Source organism: Akebia trifoliata, chromosome 6 (genome assembly GCF_017979445.1).
Source record: "Akebia trifoliata isolate Shusen 1 chromosome 6, ASM1797944v1, whole genome shotgun sequence".
NCBI lineage: Eukaryota > Viridiplantae > Streptophyta > Magnoliopsida > Ranunculales > Lardizabalaceae > Akebia > Akebia trifoliata.
Window position 1 is genome coordinate 3,320,042 of NC_141380.1, and position 17,775 is coordinate 3,337,816.

Here is a 17,775-nt window from a genome sequence, read left to right on the forward strand (position 1 = left end):
GTTTAAAGCAATCAACCTGAGGGATTTTTGTTGATTAAAATCATGTCTAGATCTTTATTAGGTATCAGTTGAAAAATGAGTTTGATCATTGATGTAACATGCTAGTGAAATTGCTATTCATCTTCAAGAATTCTATGCATATTATAATGGGGTTTTGATTTTGTATAATTTATCTAAATATTGGTACTGACATTAAGGATTAAGGAATGAAGGGAAGAATCATTAAGAATTTCTTTTGAATTTAATCTTTTGATTTTATCTTATTATTTACGGATGATTAGATATTATTAATGGGATTTTGATTTTGTATAATTTATCTAAATATTCTTTTACTGATGGACTTGGAGGTTTCGATTTTATTTACTAATGATTTTGTACTAAATGTTGTATTTCTTATTTAAAATATATTATTTATTTGTTGATAAAAATGAATTTAAGGTTGTTTAATCCACCCAAAATTACCTTAGATCAATCCGAGTTCAACCTGATTTTCAAAAATTCAAACTCGAGTTTGAATTTGAGTTAATGAATTCAGGCCCGATCGTCGAGTTGAGTTTGGGTTGAGGGTTTAGCCTGGATTTACCTGTTGTAGCTACAATAGTAATTAATGAAAGAAGAAACTAGAGGGGTGGGGGTATTCTCGTAATTACAACTACACATGGTCGCTGATAACAGTCGGACTTGTTTTCTTCCACGATTGACAATACAGCTAAGACGAACACGTTGACAACACGTGTCAAACTATTATAATTCATTTATGTATCTCTCTTCTCTAAGTTGGGGATCAATGCCCTAGACCTGTGGGCAAATCTCACCTGAATCTCTTGCCCTCCAAATTCTTCCAATTTACCTCTCTGCCACCTTACGCCTCCCACTCTGAAACCTCCCCCAATTCTTCGATCCTAAAAATCTTCTTTTTCTTTAGCTTTCGAAATTAATCGCAAATGGCGTCGATGACGAGTGCGGTTTACATCAATATTATCGAAGATGTAATCAACAAGGTTCGAGATGAGTTCATCCAATCCGGTGCCGACGAAACTTCTCTTAACGAGCTTCAAGGGGTAATTTCAGTTTTTCGATTTTCAGTTCTCGTTCTCTCTCTTAGGGTTTCAATTTTGATTAATTATTGAGGATCTTTAGTGGAAGGATTAATTTTATTGATTCTTTTTTGAGTTTTAGGGTTTTTCGATTTGCAGATTTCTAGGGTTTGATGGTTCTCTTCATAAATTTATTTATAAATGATTTCTGTTGATTTTTATGGAATTTTTCAGTTATGGGAATTGAAAATGATGCAATGTGGTGGTATAAGTGGACCGATTGAGAGATCCTCTCTGCCTAAACCGACTGCTTCGAGCAGCGGTGTGATTACCCCTGTTCATGATCTAAATGTTCCTTACGAAGGAACAGAGGAGTTCCAAACTCCTACGGCTGATATGCTCTTTCCACCTGTAAGATTCTACTACTGCAGACAATCTTCAAGCAAGTTTGTAGTTTAATGAATTGGGTTTGAGATATTTTTTGTAAATTTTTCTTATATGTATTTTTTGTAATTTTTCAATGCAGACACCTTTACAGACTCCCATTCAAACACCCTTGCCAGGTACTGCAGACCACTCATATTACATTCCCACACCTAGTGAATATTCTACTGTAAATGATAATGGCGGTGTGACTGAGGTGAAACCTGGAAGGCCTACTTCATATATGGTAATTTTCTATGTAGTAGTTTCTATCTTTAATGAATATTTGCTCCTTATATGAAGCAAAATATCTGTTTAGTTGTGGAATTAATGATGAAGTAAATGTTGATATCCGTACCTTGATTTCGCAGCAACCATCTTCTCCTTGGATAAACCAAAGACCTCTTGGTGTTGATGTTAATGTCCGTAAGTATAATAGGTTTGACTAAAGGAATTACAATGGTTTAATTTTTTTGAATATAGTTGGGGACAACCTAACTTTTTTGTAATAATTGGGTTTGTATATTGTAGCTTATGTGGAGGGACGGGATGAGGTGGACAGAGGAAGTTCTCATCAACCCACGACACAGGTGGTCCTTTTCCTTAGATAACATTGATGTGCATCATGTGAAATACCCAATTAGAAGAGTTGGGACCTGAAATTTAAGCCCGAAACACTAAAAACCCGTATTTCCTATGTTACGCTGGGAATGTTTGGGTCTTTTGGGGGTTCCTTGTTTATTGGGTGCTTATGAAAAAGGGTTTATTTATGAAATTGGGTTTAGGGTGTATGCTCTTCTTTTGGGAATGTGTGTTAATTTTCTTTAGCCAAGGAAATAATATCCTTTTTTATCCTTCCACACTGATGAAGTTTTCACATAAGTTCATTACTGATTTTAATGGAGTTCAAATCCAGGACTTCTTCACGGTGCCTTCTGGTAAACGGAAACGTGAGGATTTTGCTCCACATTTTCATGGGGGCGGATATATACCACAACAAGATGGAGCTGGAGATGCTACATTTGAAGTTTTGCAAACAGAGGTACTTTCTCGTTGCCTACATTAGTTGTTAGTTTTCATCTTTGTCTACATGAAACGTTGCGTATTGTGTGCATATTGATGTTGGGTCAAACTTTCCTATGAAAATATAATGATGACTCAGAAGATGGAATTCTTGTGTTAAATTTACAGTCACTGAAGAAATTTACAATCACTGCAGATAAGCATCTATCTTGTGACATTGAATTGGAAATTTGGAGATGCCCTTATGTTATTGTGGAAGAGAACGATATGGGAAGGGTTTGTGTAAAATTCCATGAGTATACATATACACACATGCATGCAATCACTAAACGCATATTTAAAAATACTATATTATTTGTCCCATCTATGCATGGAATGGCCAGCCCAAGAGTGTACTAGATTTGGCCCTTCACTTGAGTGGGCAGCTTCCTGAATGAACCTGAAAATTGGGTTAACAAGATGAATCCTATGGTTTAAGGATGTTTTATGTTTTTTTTTTTTTTGTGTGTATGTGGAAAAATACACTGTTTTATTTACAATCTAGAAGAAAAATGTTGGTCAAGATTTTAAGATCACCTGATTGATTTGTGCGATCATATGCTATGACTTATCCTATCACTAAATATTTACATGTAGTTTTATAGGGAAAGACAGCACCCAATTCTTTGGGATAAATGATGATGATGGGTGTATATAGGGAAAAGGTGGCCAAAAAGTTTGATAGTTGTCATATGTGATTGCATATGCTATTTTTGGTCAATACAATCGTGTATGCCAATTTATGACCATTTGGTCATTATGCGATCGCACATGCTTTCTGTCATTTTTTCTTGTTCTTCTTTTTAGAATAGATTCTCCTCATATACAACGGCATATGCTATTGCTTGATTACACATGCGTAATCGGCATTGCATGTGCAATTCGATAACATTGGGTCCAAAAGGAGGCACTTGGTTGAGTATTTAGGAATATTTCCAGTGTAGTAAATTGTGGGCTGTGGCTTGTTGAAGGGTTGGCCTAGTATTTGGATAGATTGAATTGACAATCATTATACTTATGTAGCAATCACATCATTGCTATGTGACTTCCCAATTAAATTTTTTTTTTTTTAGTTTATATTTTGCAGATGATGTAGTGTTAGTTGATGAGATTACAAAGGGAATCAATGCAAAACTATAATTATTGTGAGAGGTGTTGGAGTCCATGGAATATAGAATAAGTAGAACCAAGACCTAATATGTAGAGTGTAACTTTTAACACCCATGAAGTATGTCCGGTAAACATTGATTGTCTGAAATTATTCCAAAACGGCCATTTTTGTTATACAGGTCTATTATATGTAAGGATGGAGAGATTGATGAAGATGCTGCGCATAGAATTGAAACTATATGCTTATAGTGGGGTGTGTTGCGGAATGTTATGTGACTGAAGCATACCAATCAAATTAAAAGGAAATTTTACAAGACGATAATAAGACCAAGCTATGCTTTATGGAATTGAATGTTGATCAAGAAGCATCATGTTAATAGATTGAGCATTGCAGATGCAAGGAAGATAATATGGATGAGTAGAAAGACTAAAAAGATAAAATTAGAAATGAACAAATTTGAGAAAATGTGTGAATAGCTCCAATAGGAAATAGACCACGAGAAAGTTGATTGAGATGGTTTGGGCACCATCAACAAAGGCCATTTGCAGCCTCAAATAAAAGAACATGTGAGTTCAATGTTCTAAAAGAGTGAGAAGGGAGAACCAAAAGAAAGTGGATTGATATAGCGAAAGCAAATATGAGCACTTCCAATAACAGGTGTGTGGCTCTAAATATAATTTAATAGAGGAATAAGTTTAGTTTATATATGGAAAAACTATGAAAGATAACTTAGAAATTATTTCATTTGAGGAAATGTATGAGTAGCTCCAATAGGCAATAAAAGAAAAGACGATTGAGATTGTTTGGCCACATTCAACTGAAGGCAAATTATTACCTAGTTAGAAGGAATTTGCAAGTTGAAGCAAGTTGAATGTTCTAAAAATGCATGCAAAACCCAACAGAAGATATATTGAGGTAGTGAAAGTGGATATAAACCGATTTCCAATAACAATAGACGTGTCTCTGGATATAATTGAATTGAGGAACAGCATTCCTTCAGCCAACCTCAAAACCTTTGGGATAGAGTTCAATGATGATGATGATGATGCTATGATTTGTACAATAGCCAGCTCAATGTTGAGTTTGGCATTGATCAGTGGCCAGTTGGCCACATGCTGGTAGTTATCATGTCTATGCAACATGTCACCTGTTTATACGTTTATCTATGCTTATGTTACTGAATTCAGCGTTATGATTCTCATATTGCTGCTTTTGTTGTTCTTTTTGAAGTTATACCCTTATCAAGGAGTTATCAATGACGACTACAACACAGTAAACACTCCAGCTGGCCATGGTAAGTGTGGATAGATCCTCTGATCAAGTATATGGACCATTTTGGCAAATATAATCAGCGTGCATTTTAACAATTCTCACACTGAGTTTGTTTCTCTGATAAACATTGACACTGTTGTATCTTTCTTTATCAATTTCTTAGATCTACAAGCAGGCACTTCTACTGGCCCACAAATTGAAGTTGGAGATGATGATGATGAGCCGCCTCTGAATGAAAATGATGATGACGATTTAGATGATGTGGATGAAGGAGAGGAGCAGAACACACAGCATTTAGTTCTAGCTCAGTTTGAGAAGGTAAACTGTTCTTATGCATACTGACGGTAAGATTTAATTAGGGTTATTCTTGTTAATAACCTCCTTGTTATATTACAAATTTGGTCAAATAGGTTACACGGACCAAAAGCAGATGGAAATGCACACTCAAGGATGGCATTATACGCATTGACAATAAGGACATTCTCTTCTCCAAGGTTTGTTTCAAGGGATAGATCTTTCAATATGATTCATGTTTTTGCTTATTATATTATTAATTAGAGATCTTTGGCTGAATTCTTGTGGATTTCAATGTTTTGAGAGCTTCTCTTAATACCCACTTTTTGCAGGCAAATGGGGAATTTGAATTCTGATTTTCTTAGCAAGATGACTACTCACTTTCACCCCACAAATCTTGGATAACTATGGGAAGAGTGAATTCAGAGAGGGGCCTCCTTAGTGTTCTTGATACTTTCTATATATTGGTGAAAGGCACAAAGGTAGATAATATAATGATTGGTTCCTTACTAGATGGATAGTGTACATGTGAGAAGAAAGAACGATGACCCTAAGTTATTTATTTGGTGAAATATGTAAGTCTATTCACTGTGTATATTTCTTATTCGTCAAGTTACTAATGACACTTGTTTTTGGATATCTTTTGGAATCTATTACATTCTTTGCATGTATTTTTGGGGATTACTAGAAAGGCATTGCAGTATATCTTACAAGGTTCTAAGTTTTCCAATGGGTGTGCAACTTAGCCAACTCGTTTTCATCAAATACTGCAAGTTTTCATCAAATTTCAGAATTCTTCTGGGACGATACAATCATTTTTTGTTTTGGACAATTTAGTACTAACTCCTGTTGCCTGTTGGCTTTGGTGCTGGTCAAGTTGAGCATAAAACTGTTCTTTTGATGGTATGAAGTAGAATCACGGAAGGGTTTTTCAGAGTCCTAGCAACAACAATGTACCCTAAACAAATTTTTGGTGGAGATTTTAGTACAGATCACCATTTGAATAATGTCAACTTGCTCTCTTGGGGAGGCCATTTACAGAATTGGGTTCACAACCATATTCATCTACTGATTTCCCAAAAGAAGGAATAACTTTTGAAGTGGATCTCAAGTGCATAAAAGTTGTGGTGGAAATCTTTTTTTTATTTGGCCTAATCAATTGAAGGGTTGACTCAACTCTTGCCCATTTTATTTATCTGATGAAACACCATAATTTAGATCTGGTTCCCATGATCGGTAAACTATGTATTGCTGTAAGAATCACTTGTGTTGCGTCTTTCTGCATGCCTCTGTTAATTTATCTCAGTAATACAAAAAGTAATACATGTTATGTCGCACAAATTCACAATTGCAATATTTGATTTTATTATTTTTTTTCCGAGTGTGTTTGCTGTTGCAAGGTCATGTGCTATCGCAAATAAAGCATTTCAAGATGGTGTTTATGATGAATCATTTCTGATTGAGTTGGTTCTTTTTTCGGCTTTTATTTCTGTTTCCTTTTTAATGAAATACCACTGTTTATCAAAATAACATAAAAATGTAGACAACCCAACTTCATGGTAATTCCCCTGGTGCAGAATGCACTAATGCATCCCTTCTCAACAAAACCAATGAATTTCAAAAGTAGAATATCTCAACGATGAGGACAACAACAAAGATTTTAGATCAACTAATGAATCTTGTTACTCCATTCCACTCTATCAAAAGCCTAGTTTTTCTCTTAACATTTACTTTCACTATCTCCTTTCCAAGTTCTTTTAGATCTTTCTCTTGATCATTTAGGACCTTCAACTTTAATATTTCTTCCAATTGTGGTTGTAATTGACTATTGTTGAGTATGCCCAAACCAAGTAAGTTTACTTTACACCTATTAAAGTTATTTCAATTCAAATATGTTTGTTTCTAATTTTATCTTTCCTAGTCTTCTCAATCACACATCTCAACTTCCTCTCTACAGCACTCAATTTATTGGTATGACGTTTATTGACCACTCAACATTTAATTTCATGCAACATAGTTGGTTATAACACTGATAAAAATATTCTTTTAGTTTGATTGTCATGCATCTATTATGAAGTAATCCAGAAGCACAACTTCAATTTATCCACCCAACTCTGATTCTATGGACAATATCTTCCCAATCTCCATATATATATATATATATATATATATATATATATATATATATATATTATATATTATAACAGATTCGAGATAACAAAATTGGCCGCTAAGGGATATTTCTAGATCATAAATTGAACATAATTCAAGATTGTCTTCAATTTTTAGAATCTTAAGATGGAATTTAGTCACATTTAATAGCAACAGGTCATAATATAGACCATCTTTTTGTTTGAAATTTTTGAGATGCAGACAGATTTCTTGTCACCCAATTGATAACCCGAAAAGAAAATCCAAAATTGGAAAGAAAGAATCTTGATATTGTATTACTTACATGGATAAATTAAGCCATATTTTTTCTCATCTTTCTTTTGCTTAAATCAAAGGACTATCGATGGTCGAGAGGAGGAGGGTAGGGAGGAGACAAGGAGTCACAAAAAAAACTACCAACAAAAAACCTAATAAAGCTCGGAATGAAGGGAACCCAAGAAACAAGACACAATTCCATACAAAAACAAAGCTCATTGTACGTGGTGCACAAGCATGCATTGTGATTGAAAGAAGGAGAAGAGAGACGAAGGTTCGGCTAATGCCGGTGCAGCCGGGTGTTGCCATCCACCGGGTGGTGCAGACCAACCATTATTTTCGTCGTTCTGTTGCTCTGCCCTCTCACATCCCTCTTTTCCTTTGTCTCCGGGCTCGGGTAATGGATGTGGAGACAAGATAAGGGGCGAGAGTAAGGGAATTGGACAAGTAGAATACATGTTAGAGGAGGAGGCAAAGGGGTTTCCACCTCCATTGACGCTGGGATCGAGATGAAGGATTGGTGGAGCTTGCTTTTGTAGTCTGCTTGGTGGTTTCCCTCCTTTAGCTTTGCCATCTTTGTGAAAGATGATGTTTTTGTTGTTGTTGTTCTCCATGGTGGATTTGTAAGCCTTATTGAAGCTTATTTTTCCCTCTCTACACCCTTCCCTTTTTTTTCTATTTGTCTTGGAAGATTATATATATATATAGCGAGAGAGAGAGAGAGAGAGAGAGAGAGAGAGAGATCTGTCTTGTGGAGCGGGAAGTGAGGAGGACTCAGTTATAGAGTCGAAGGAGGGGGAAAGAATATTTATTTTGAATGGCAGTTACTTGGTAACGGATATTTGCTTTAGGCTTCCCCGTAAACGTCCTCCAAGTAGACGTTAGTTTTGGGGTGATTTAAACATACCCCTCCAGGTTTTGGTGAATATTCAAGATACCCCTATTTTTTTAAACGCAGAACATACCCCTTGACTTGGTTCTTTTCAATAGACTAATGGAAAAAAGACCTAAATGCATCCTCAACCTCTATCCAACAATTCTAAACTTTTTTTTGTTTCCAAAATCATCTTCATTAAGGTGAGGGTATTTATGTCATTTCATTGTTAGTCTTTCGGAGAAGATGTTGGTCAAAGGTACATCACATCATCAAGGAGTGTCTCACATAACAAAAACGACCGGTAGTATATGGTTCTCATTTATTAGTTTATTTTGTAACGTCTCCGTGTTTCACGAGTCAAACTTAGTTGAAACCGTTTCCGTTTTGTTTTCATATTTTCTAAAACTACAAAATATTTTCTAAAATACAATTTTTTTTCTTTTTTTAAATAAGAAATAGCTAATAGATATATTTTGAACGAGAGCTTCTATTGCCACACCAACTTTTACAAACTCATATGTAAAAGTTGGTGTGACAATACAATCTCTCAATTTTGAAAATTTCATAACAGCAAATATTCCCGTTTAGGGGAAACCATTTGTAGGGGGAAAATGTTGAAATGAAAAAAAGAATTTATTGTGATTTTCACAAGTCTGACGTGGGATGTGCACATAATCATAGATGTGTTTCCTTGTGATACGAGTAAAAATTATCTATGGTTATATATGCATGCTCACATGAGAATTGTGAGAATCACAGTAAATCCTGTGTCACCCCCCAGCACGACTCTTTGTAGGGTGATCAAAGATTGGGTTTAGGCTATAAGCCCTAACATACATCAAGCCTCTTCATGATAGAAGTTTTTATTCTAAATAATATTTTGGACGCTTCAACCATACATTCATCATCATGAATAATGTTGAAGTGACCTCACGATTGTAACTCATATCTCACTTTTTTTTTTTTTTTTTGGTGGAAGTGTATGAATCATAAATGCTTTTATCGAGATATGAGTGAAAAAATATCTATAGTTCCTACACATTTTCGTGTCAGGAAAGTGAGATATGAGGTAAAACTTTTGAGGTCACTTGGCACGACTAAAAAAGTTAACATTACAATTAATATAAAGAAACCTTGGGTTAAGATAGCATTTAAATGAATTGTTAAAGTTCTTCAACTTTTTTAAGCTATAAAAGTCATAATTAATGGATTTTTAATCCAAAGAGTATTTGAGACTTAACATGATATAGTTGGATTCTCTAACATGATATCTATGTGAGCCTTAACCGTGAAAATAAAAACAACAATAATGGTGTGAGTAGAATAAAAATTAGATCGAATTGAGTGAGGTTGCAAGTCGACAAGCCCTATTCTCAACTTGAATTTTACGAGCTTGTGAGTTATGAACCCGACCCATTTTTTCTTACTAAAGACCAAGGTCCTAGGCTCTTTGCCCTTTTTTTTTCTAGTTCGAAGAGCTGAGTTAGCTCCTCACGGTTGGTAACCTTTAAATTTCCCGAGCTTTCATATAGAGTTTCAATATAAGATAGTCTTTGACTCAACATACCTCAAACCTAAGTACTTTTTCTATATTTTTCCCTTGAAAGTGAAATAATTTTACCATAACCTTAATTTTTTAACTTTTGATTACAAATTATCTTCCCACATAACTATTGAATTTAAATGACATGATTATCCCTTATTTATAAATTTATATTAAAATTGTAAAAGGACAATTATAATATCCAATGGTGTTGAACCAACCTCCAATACCATTAAAACATTATTATTTTTAAATGATGAAAAGGCCACTCATAAGAGCCTTGTTACAGTGTCTAAACACTCAAAGTAGCATTGAGAGTATTAATTGAGTGCACAAAAAATCAAAGATTCGAATCTTGTAGACTCCAGAAAAATCGGTTCTTTACCCACAATGCTATTTTGAATTAGTCATGATGATGTAACACTCTTTTTTCAGATGCCCCCATCATAGAATCATAGATCCTTTGCTTCAGGATACGCAAGAAAAAGATTTATGATTCTGTAACTGTCAGGTCAGAGAGCATATCGGAGGTTTCTGGAAAAAGTGTGTCTGATTATCATTAGTCAATTTTGAATTTATTTCAAATCACTATAGCAAGAATTTTTTTTTTTTTTTTATGCTATGATACATACTTTTTTTTAATTGCAAATTAAAGGTAATTTTAACATTCATAAATATATTTAAGATCTCATGGGGATATTAGTATTGTCCAATAATTTTTTTTTCAATAATATCCTTTCTTGTTTTATTTTTTAGTGAAAAAGACAAGAGTGTATTGAAAGAAAATCAACTACGAAATTGAAAAAATATTTTTAGATTCCAAAACTCCAAACTTAAACATGAGGAAGTCCAAGAATAGAAAAACATAGAGACTAGCCAAAATAAAAAAGAAAAAATAAAAGTTGGGGAAGATCCAAAAAAGAAAAGTGTAGAGACTAAGCTGTCTTGATCACCTGTCTTCTTACAGCAGGGACCACAATAAACTACTTGCTCTCATGGCAACACGTGTCTATTTACTTGTGATGAGATTTTGATTGGTTAGTTTGTTGCTATCTCAACCGATGATATCTCTATCACATAGCAGAGGTATGCTTCTCCTTCAATTTACAGACTGTGTTGTCCCCTAACTTGTTTTCCATTCTAATAAATATTTGAGGGATTGGTATCATAATATTCATAAATATCCAAATAAGATCAAATTATCAAATCAGAATAACAAAATTGAAAAATTACCAAAACAATGCATTTGTTGTTTTAATTCTGAAAATGAAAAATTATCATTTTTGAAATTAAAATATTTTTATCAAAATGGTAAATCTTGCCATCTTAGAATGAAAAATGTTATAATACTGAAAATGCCTTTTTAGCATCCTTTTATAAAACAATATATATATATATATATATAATATAGCTATTTTAATACTGAGATGTTTCCTTAAGATTTAGACTAATGATAATCTAACACTCTTTTTTTAGACGACCCCTATACGCTCCCTAACTTGACAATTACAAAATCATAAAAAAAAATTCTTGTGTATCCCAAAGCAAAGGATCTACGGTTCTGTGATGGGGGCATTTGAAAAAAGAGCGTCAGATTACCACGACTCTAAGATTTAGTTTATCCCAATACATCAACGGTCTAGGCAATTTTTTTATATCCATAGAGATTTGAAAACCCACAGATTCCATGGTTAATACAATATACACATATAGAGTTTAGATCTCCAAGTTTAGCCTAACAAAATATATATGATTAGGATTAAAACAATATACATGTTTGTTTTAAGCATGGAATTTGTGGGTTTTAGATTTCCATCTACGTCAAAAATTGCCTACAAGGCTGTCCAGTGCTGAAATAAATTAAATCTGAAAAGAAAACATCACTTAATTAAAATAGTTATAGTTCTATCTTTTTCTACTTAAACATGGGATATGTATACTATTTTATAAAAGGACGTTAAAAGGGCATTTTTGATATTAAAACATTGTTCCCTCTACAATTTACTATTTTGATAAAATAATTTAATTCCAAAAAGGGTAATTTATCATTTTGGAAACTAAAATGAATAATGTATCATTTTGATAAATTTTTTATGCACAATTTAGTAAAATACCTTAGAAAAAATCTACGTCATATAATAAACATAACCTTTAGAGGGGTGTTTATAATAATAAAAAAAATGGGCAATGTGCATGTAGGGACTAATCGAGATTCGGGAGCATAAACAAGAGTGGATGGTCCCTCGAAATAATGATATCAATCGGACAATACAAGTCAATTCACTTACTTACGCATATGTTTCTAACAAAAGAAATACACATTTGTTGTTAATAAATTTTTGTGCTAAGCATAACGCCACGTGTACTGAAAAATTACTTAAAATGGAAACTCTAAGATGTTCAAAAAAATTCTCCCTATGAATGCCAAAAGCTATGAAACTTTCTCTTTTTCGAATTTTCTTATTTTATCTTAATTTTTGCCAGATTTGATCATCTAAGACTTTACAAATCTCTTACCATTAAAATAATAAAAATAATAGTAGGAGTGAGACCCCAAAAGAGACCTAATGTATATATATATATACACACACACGTTCAAAATACTTTGTGAGTTGGTCTCGTTTAATTAAGACGAATTTAAAAATCACCTGAAAACCCTTACAATTCAATTTTTCTAAAAATTTTCAATCAAATAACCTAATTTTTGTGGATCAAAGAGAAGCTACCAGAAAGTTGCCTCTGGAACCCTCTAGTTCGTATGCAAGTGATCCCCAAAACAGCTTTGGCCTTAGAGATCGCCACGTGGCCTATGATATCACGATTCAATTCTGTGGCCGTTTAAGAATTCGTAAGCCAATCCACAGTATTTAAACCCCTCCCCACGCTCTCAAACTCAAATAACTGCAACTCTTCTCATTCTTCCACTCATCTCTCTTCCAACCAACACTGCAGTTTCAGTTGGTCTCTATTCAGACACTCTTCATTTGATCACAGCCCTTCGAATCACCAAAATCAATGGCTTCAGCTGTCTCAACCGCTTCAACTGTTAACATAGCACTGGTACTGTGTTTTTCTCTCCACTTTTTCAAATCTTATTCATCTTTGATTCCATTTGACTGAAATTCTTTGTTTTTTGTTTCATTTAACTTCGTGGGTTCTTTTTAGTTTACTAGTTCTTCATGTCAGAAAGAAAAAAAACCATCTCCCAAATTTGAATTACGGTTCTGATCTTGTTTGTAGAATAACTAGGATGTATTTTTTGTATCTTTTGATTCCTGGGTTTGTTTAGCTTCGATAATTGTACATGGGTTCTTATGCTTTCATGGGATATCGTTTTATTCAAACCCATTGAGTTGATTTGTAGATTTCTTTCTTCTTTTCTTTTATTAGTTTGTTTAGTTTGATTCAGAAATGCTGGACTGTGATTTCTTTTAAATCGTGTGGTTTCTTAATAGTTTTTCTATGCGTTCGAGATTGATGATCTGAACTGGTCTTTTTGACTTGAGTTATGAAGTTGTTTAAATTTGATTAAGAGGAGATGGTCTGTAAAAAAATTTCAATTGTATTGTTTATTGGGAAAATTCCCAAAAAGGTAGACAAAAATTGAAATTTTCCGAAAACAGCACACTGTTCATTTTTAGAATTGCCGTTTCGGAATTAAAATATTTTTGTTGAAGTGGACAAAAATATTCATATTCTATAAAGCAGTTGTGCTGGAGTGACCTCAAGACTTATATCGATTCACATTTTGTTGATGTGGAGGTGCGCACAGAACCATAGATGCTTATCACTTGTATCTTGATGAAAAACATATATGGTTCCGTACACATCCACGTCATCAAAGTGAGAATCGATGTCAATCTTGAGCTCACTTCGGCATTATTCATATTTTAATTCTGAAAACATTAAATTACCAATTCTGACATTAAAATGAACAATGTGCCATTTTGGTGATTTTTTAATTTTCAGCGCATGTTTTGGTAAATCACCCTTGTTTGGTATAAGAAGGGGTCGTGTTTTTTATGCAGTTGAGCGTGCACAGCTCGGGCTCTAGCAATTCCATCCCAAGCTCTGCCTTCTTGGGCAGTAGCTTGAAGAAGGTGAACTCTGGTTTCACAAACCCAAGGACTTATTCGGGCAACTTCAAGGTTGTTGCCGAAATCGATGAGAAGAAGCAGACCAAAAAGGACAAATGGAGAGGCCTTGCTTTTGACACCTCCGATGACCAACAAGACATCACCAGAGGAAAGGGACTGGTCGACTCTGTCTTCCAAGCTCCCATGGGAACTGGAACCCATAATCCCATAATGAGTTCCCATGACTACATCAGCGCAGGACTTCGCCAGTATGAACTTTTTGCCTAATTATGTGATCTTAATTCATTCATGGTTTCTTTGCACACTAAGATACACCCCTCGGACTACCCTGCATTGCTCAAAATTGCTCAGCCTTGAACCAACAATTTGCCAGTTAAAGTGAGGGATTTACGTGTTTGCAATATGGGAATCCAGTCAATGAAATACTGTTTTGAATCCTACCCAACTAAGAAGCTAAGCCCTTTTTTCCGACCCAAACCTTGTAGTATATCTCATTCGAGTATCACTAATCAGTAAACTTGATAAAGAAGACGTATAACAATGCTATGTTTTCTAATTGTTTGTCATGTTTAATCTGATGTGAGCTATGAAGATCTCAATTTGATCAAAAGATGCAAAACTATGCTCCAGGTACAACTTGGACAACAACATGGATGGATTCTACATTGCTCCAGCTTTCATGGACAAGCTTGTTGTTCACATAACCAAGAACTTCATGAACTTGCCCAACATTAAGGTCTGCTAGCTGTGCCAATTCATAATTTATGGGATACTAATGGGTACTTTCTTATGGATAACTCAAGAATCTTGGTTGGTTCCCCAAATTTGTTACAGGTTCCTCTAATTCTAGGTATTTGGGGAGGCAAAGGTCAAGGAAAATCCTTTCAATGTGAGCTTGTCTTCGCCAAGATGGGAATCAAGTGAGTTCATCTTCTCCACTCTTCTTATCTTCTCACAATGCTTTGGAACCTTAGACGATCAAAAGCGAAGAACAAATAGAATTGATGGTGGTTTTCTTCAAAACACATTTCGGGGAACAAAAGTTTAAATAAAAAACCTTAGATTATGAATTCCTTCCCTTTGTTTATTGTTGAGTGTATGTTTTCGTCCACTCTCGGCTATGTCATACCCCAGTTAAGCCCCATTACCTTCGTTGTTCTCCCCCTCTCCAACAGATCGGTCTTTTATAGTAGGGGGTTGGTTAACATAGTATCAGAGTACTAGGTTCATATAGGTCATGGGTTCGATTCTTTCCACATTTATAGGTCAGGGGGAGTGTTGAGTGTATATTTTCTTACACACTCGGGTATGTCATTCCCCAGATAAGCCCTGTGACACTCTTATATTCATAGTTCTCCCCCTCTCCGATAGATCAGTCTTTTGGAGTAGTTGGTTGATTAACATCTATTAATATGGTTGATAAATTTGATCTTGTGATGATGTAATTTCAGCCCCATCATGATGAGTGCCGGAGAATTGGAAAGTGGGAATGCAGGAGAACCCGCAAAATTGATCAGGCAACGGTACCGTGAAGCAGCTGACATTATTAGGAAGGGGAAGATGTGCTGCCTGTTTATCAACGATCTCGATGCAGGAGCAGGAAGGCTCGGTGGAACCACCCAATATACCGTCAACAACCAAATGGTCAATGCCACCCTCATGAACATTGCAGATAACCCGACTAACGTTCAACTCCCTGGCATGTACAACAAGGAGGAGAACCCCCGTGTCCCAATCATTGTCACTGGTAACGACTTCTCCACATTGTACGCCCCTCTAATCCGTGATGGTCGTATGGAGAAATTCTATTGGGCCCCTACACGTGAAGATCGGATCGGTGTCTGCACTGGTATCTTCAGGACCGACAATGTGCCTAAGGAGGATGTTGTCAAACTTGTTGATGCCTTCCCTGGCCAATCCATAGGTAAGTTTCACCTTGACTACTAAGAAAGAAACCGAAAAGCATGGAAAGATTAACATTATTTTGCAATTGTTTGTAGATTTCTTCGGTGCCCTCAGGGCAAGAGTTTATGACGATGAGGTGAGGAAATGGATATCAAGTGTTGGGGTTGAGACCATTGGGAAGAAACTTGTGAACTCAAAGGAAGGACCCCCAACTTTCAAGCAACCCAAGATGACTCTAGAACAATTACTCGAGTATGGTAACATGCTTGTCCAAGAACAAGAGAATGTGAAGAGAGTCCAATTGGCTGACAAGTACTTGAGTGAGGCCGCCCTCGGAGAAGCTAATGAAGATTCTATTAAGAATGGATCTTTCTATGGTTAGTACCCATAAATCTTATTAAACCTTGATGGGTATGGTATGTTCATGTCTTTGTTTATGTTTTCACTATTGTTTTGATGCAGGAAAAGCCGCCCAACAAGTGCATGTTCCTGTCCGAGAAGGATGCACTGACCCATCAGCGAAAAACTTTGATCCAACGGCTAGGAGTGACGATGGAAGCTGCTTGTATCAGATTTAGATTTTTGCTAATAGTTGATAGTATTATTAGTCAACTAGTGTTCTGTAATTTTGTGTTATTAAATGTAATATTTTTAGTGAAATTTTTTTAAGGGAATAACTTGAGGTTCAAACAATTTAATCCAACTCAGAGAGTAGGGATCGATCCAGTCAGGTTCGAGTGATTCTTTTCTCCCAACCCAACACCAGTTTGACACGTAAGTATAATATCCATTACATCTAATCTCTTGACAAAGAATTTAAATCCAAGATTTTCTACATCAACTACCGTTCTTTGAGTGGGTCTCTTATTTTCAACCATTTAAGCATAAACGACAATGAGAGTTTGAAAAGTGGGAGAGATTCCTCTTCACCTAACTTGAACATATACTCCATTATCATTAAAAATTAAAAGTGGGCATTTTAGTATAATCTCCTAAGAAATAGTAGGACTTTTAGTTAGGATTGGCGACGGATCGATCGATTTGATATTGAATCAGTACCACTCTAAAAAATTATTCAAATTTTCTTAAACATGCACCCGATCCAATTTAATGAACATGTGAATCAAATCAAATCCGTTTTTTTTCATCATTAATCTGAAACCGATCTGAGTTGAACATATACCTTATTTTCAAATTATCAAATATTCAAAAAATTTAAATAAATAAATATATATATATATATATATATATATATATATATATATATATATATATATATATATATATATATAGGGTCCCGTTCGCCACCCTTAGTTTTACCACACACTTTAACAAACGTGTTTTGTCTTACATGGGTTAGAAGTTTCGGAATGAGCTGATTTTTGGTGAGGATGATCTCTATGGTGAGGAGATCATCCTCACCAAAAATCAGCTCATTCCAAAACTTCTAACCCCATCAAAATTGATTTACAAAAAATGGACGGTCCACGATTTTTCAACGTGTAAACATGGGGCTAAACATTTCGGAATGGGCTGATTTTTGGGGAGGATGATCTTTTAATCATAGAGATCATCCTCACCAAAAATCAACTCATTCCAAAACTTCTAACCCATGTAGGACAAAAAACGTTTGTTAAAGTGTGTGGTAAAACTTAGGGTGCTGAACATTTCCCATATATATATATATATATATATATATATATGAGTGGCAAACTTTTTAGCAAACT

The 17,775-nt window shown here is 34.9% G+C and overlaps 3 protein-coding genes across 3 annotated transcripts; 2 read left to right on the forward strand and 1 right to left on the reverse strand.

The window, feature by feature from the left end:
• The first annotated feature begins 719 nt into the window (after positions 1-719).
• Positions 720-5,870, forward strand: LOC147399649 (uncharacterized). The gene is made up of 10 exons (XM_086445102.1): positions 720-1,061; positions 1,272-1,448; positions 1,564-1,707; positions 1,832-1,886; positions 1,992-2,050; positions 2,377-2,502; positions 4,864-4,927; positions 5,069-5,223; positions 5,316-5,399; positions 5,532-5,870. Exons 1-10 carry the CDS (start codon positions 945-947, stop codon positions 5,553-5,555), a joined length of 1,005 nt encoding a protein of 334 aa, XP_086301228.1. The 5' UTR covers positions 720-944; the 3' UTR covers positions 5,556-5,870.
• Positions 5,871-7,619: 1,749 nt separating this feature from the next.
• LOC147399650 (uncharacterized) lies at positions 7,620-8,306 on the reverse strand. Its single transcript, XM_086445103.1, has one exon. It carries the CDS (start codon positions 8,238-8,240, stop codon positions 7,842-7,844), a length of 399 nt encoding a protein of 132 aa, XP_086301229.1. The 5' UTR covers positions 8,241-8,306; the 3' UTR covers positions 7,620-7,841.
• A 4,616-nt stretch (positions 8,307-12,922) lies between these two features.
• Positions 12,923-16,741, forward strand: LOC147399651 (ribulose bisphosphate carboxylase/oxygenase activase, chloroplastic-like). Its single transcript, XM_086445101.1, has 7 exons — positions 12,923-13,106; positions 14,075-14,391; positions 14,774-14,879; positions 14,978-15,063; positions 15,595-16,067; positions 16,144-16,425; positions 16,511-16,741. Exons 1-7 carry the CDS (start codon positions 13,062-13,064, stop codon positions 16,624-16,626), a joined length of 1,425 nt encoding a protein of 474 aa, XP_086301227.1. The 5' UTR covers positions 12,923-13,061; the 3' UTR covers positions 16,627-16,741.
• The last annotated feature ends 1,034 nt before the right edge of the window (positions 16,742-17,775 follow it).

Bases quoted from the DNA above. Each gene is read 5' to 3' on its own strand.
- LOC147399649 (XM_086445102.1), top strand. From the start codon at position 945: ATGGCGTCGATGACGAGTGCGGTTTACATCAATATTATCGAAGATGTA. The intron at 1,062-1,271 runs GTAATTTCAGTT...GGAATTTTTCAG, and splicing joins CTCTTAACGAGCTTCAAGGG to TTATGGGAATTGAAAATGAT. The intron at 5,224-5,315 runs GTAAACTGTTCT...TTGGTCAAATAG, and splicing joins TTCTAGCTCAGTTTGAGAAG to GTTACACGGACCAAAAGCAG.
- LOC147399650 (XM_086445103.1), bottom strand. From the start codon at position 8,240: ATGGAGAACAACAACAACAAAAACATCATCTTTCACAAAGATGGCAAA.
- LOC147399651 (XM_086445101.1), top strand. From the start codon at position 13,062: ATGGCTTCAGCTGTCTCAACCGCTTCAACTGTTAACATAGCACTG. The intron at 13,107-14,074 runs GTACTGTGTTTT...TTTTTTATGCAG, and splicing joins CAACTGTTAACATAGCACTG to TTGAGCGTGCACAGCTCGGG. The intron at 16,068-16,143 runs GTAAGTTTCACC...AATTGTTTGTAG, and splicing joins CTTCCCTGGCCAATCCATAG to ATTTCTTCGGTGCCCTCAGG.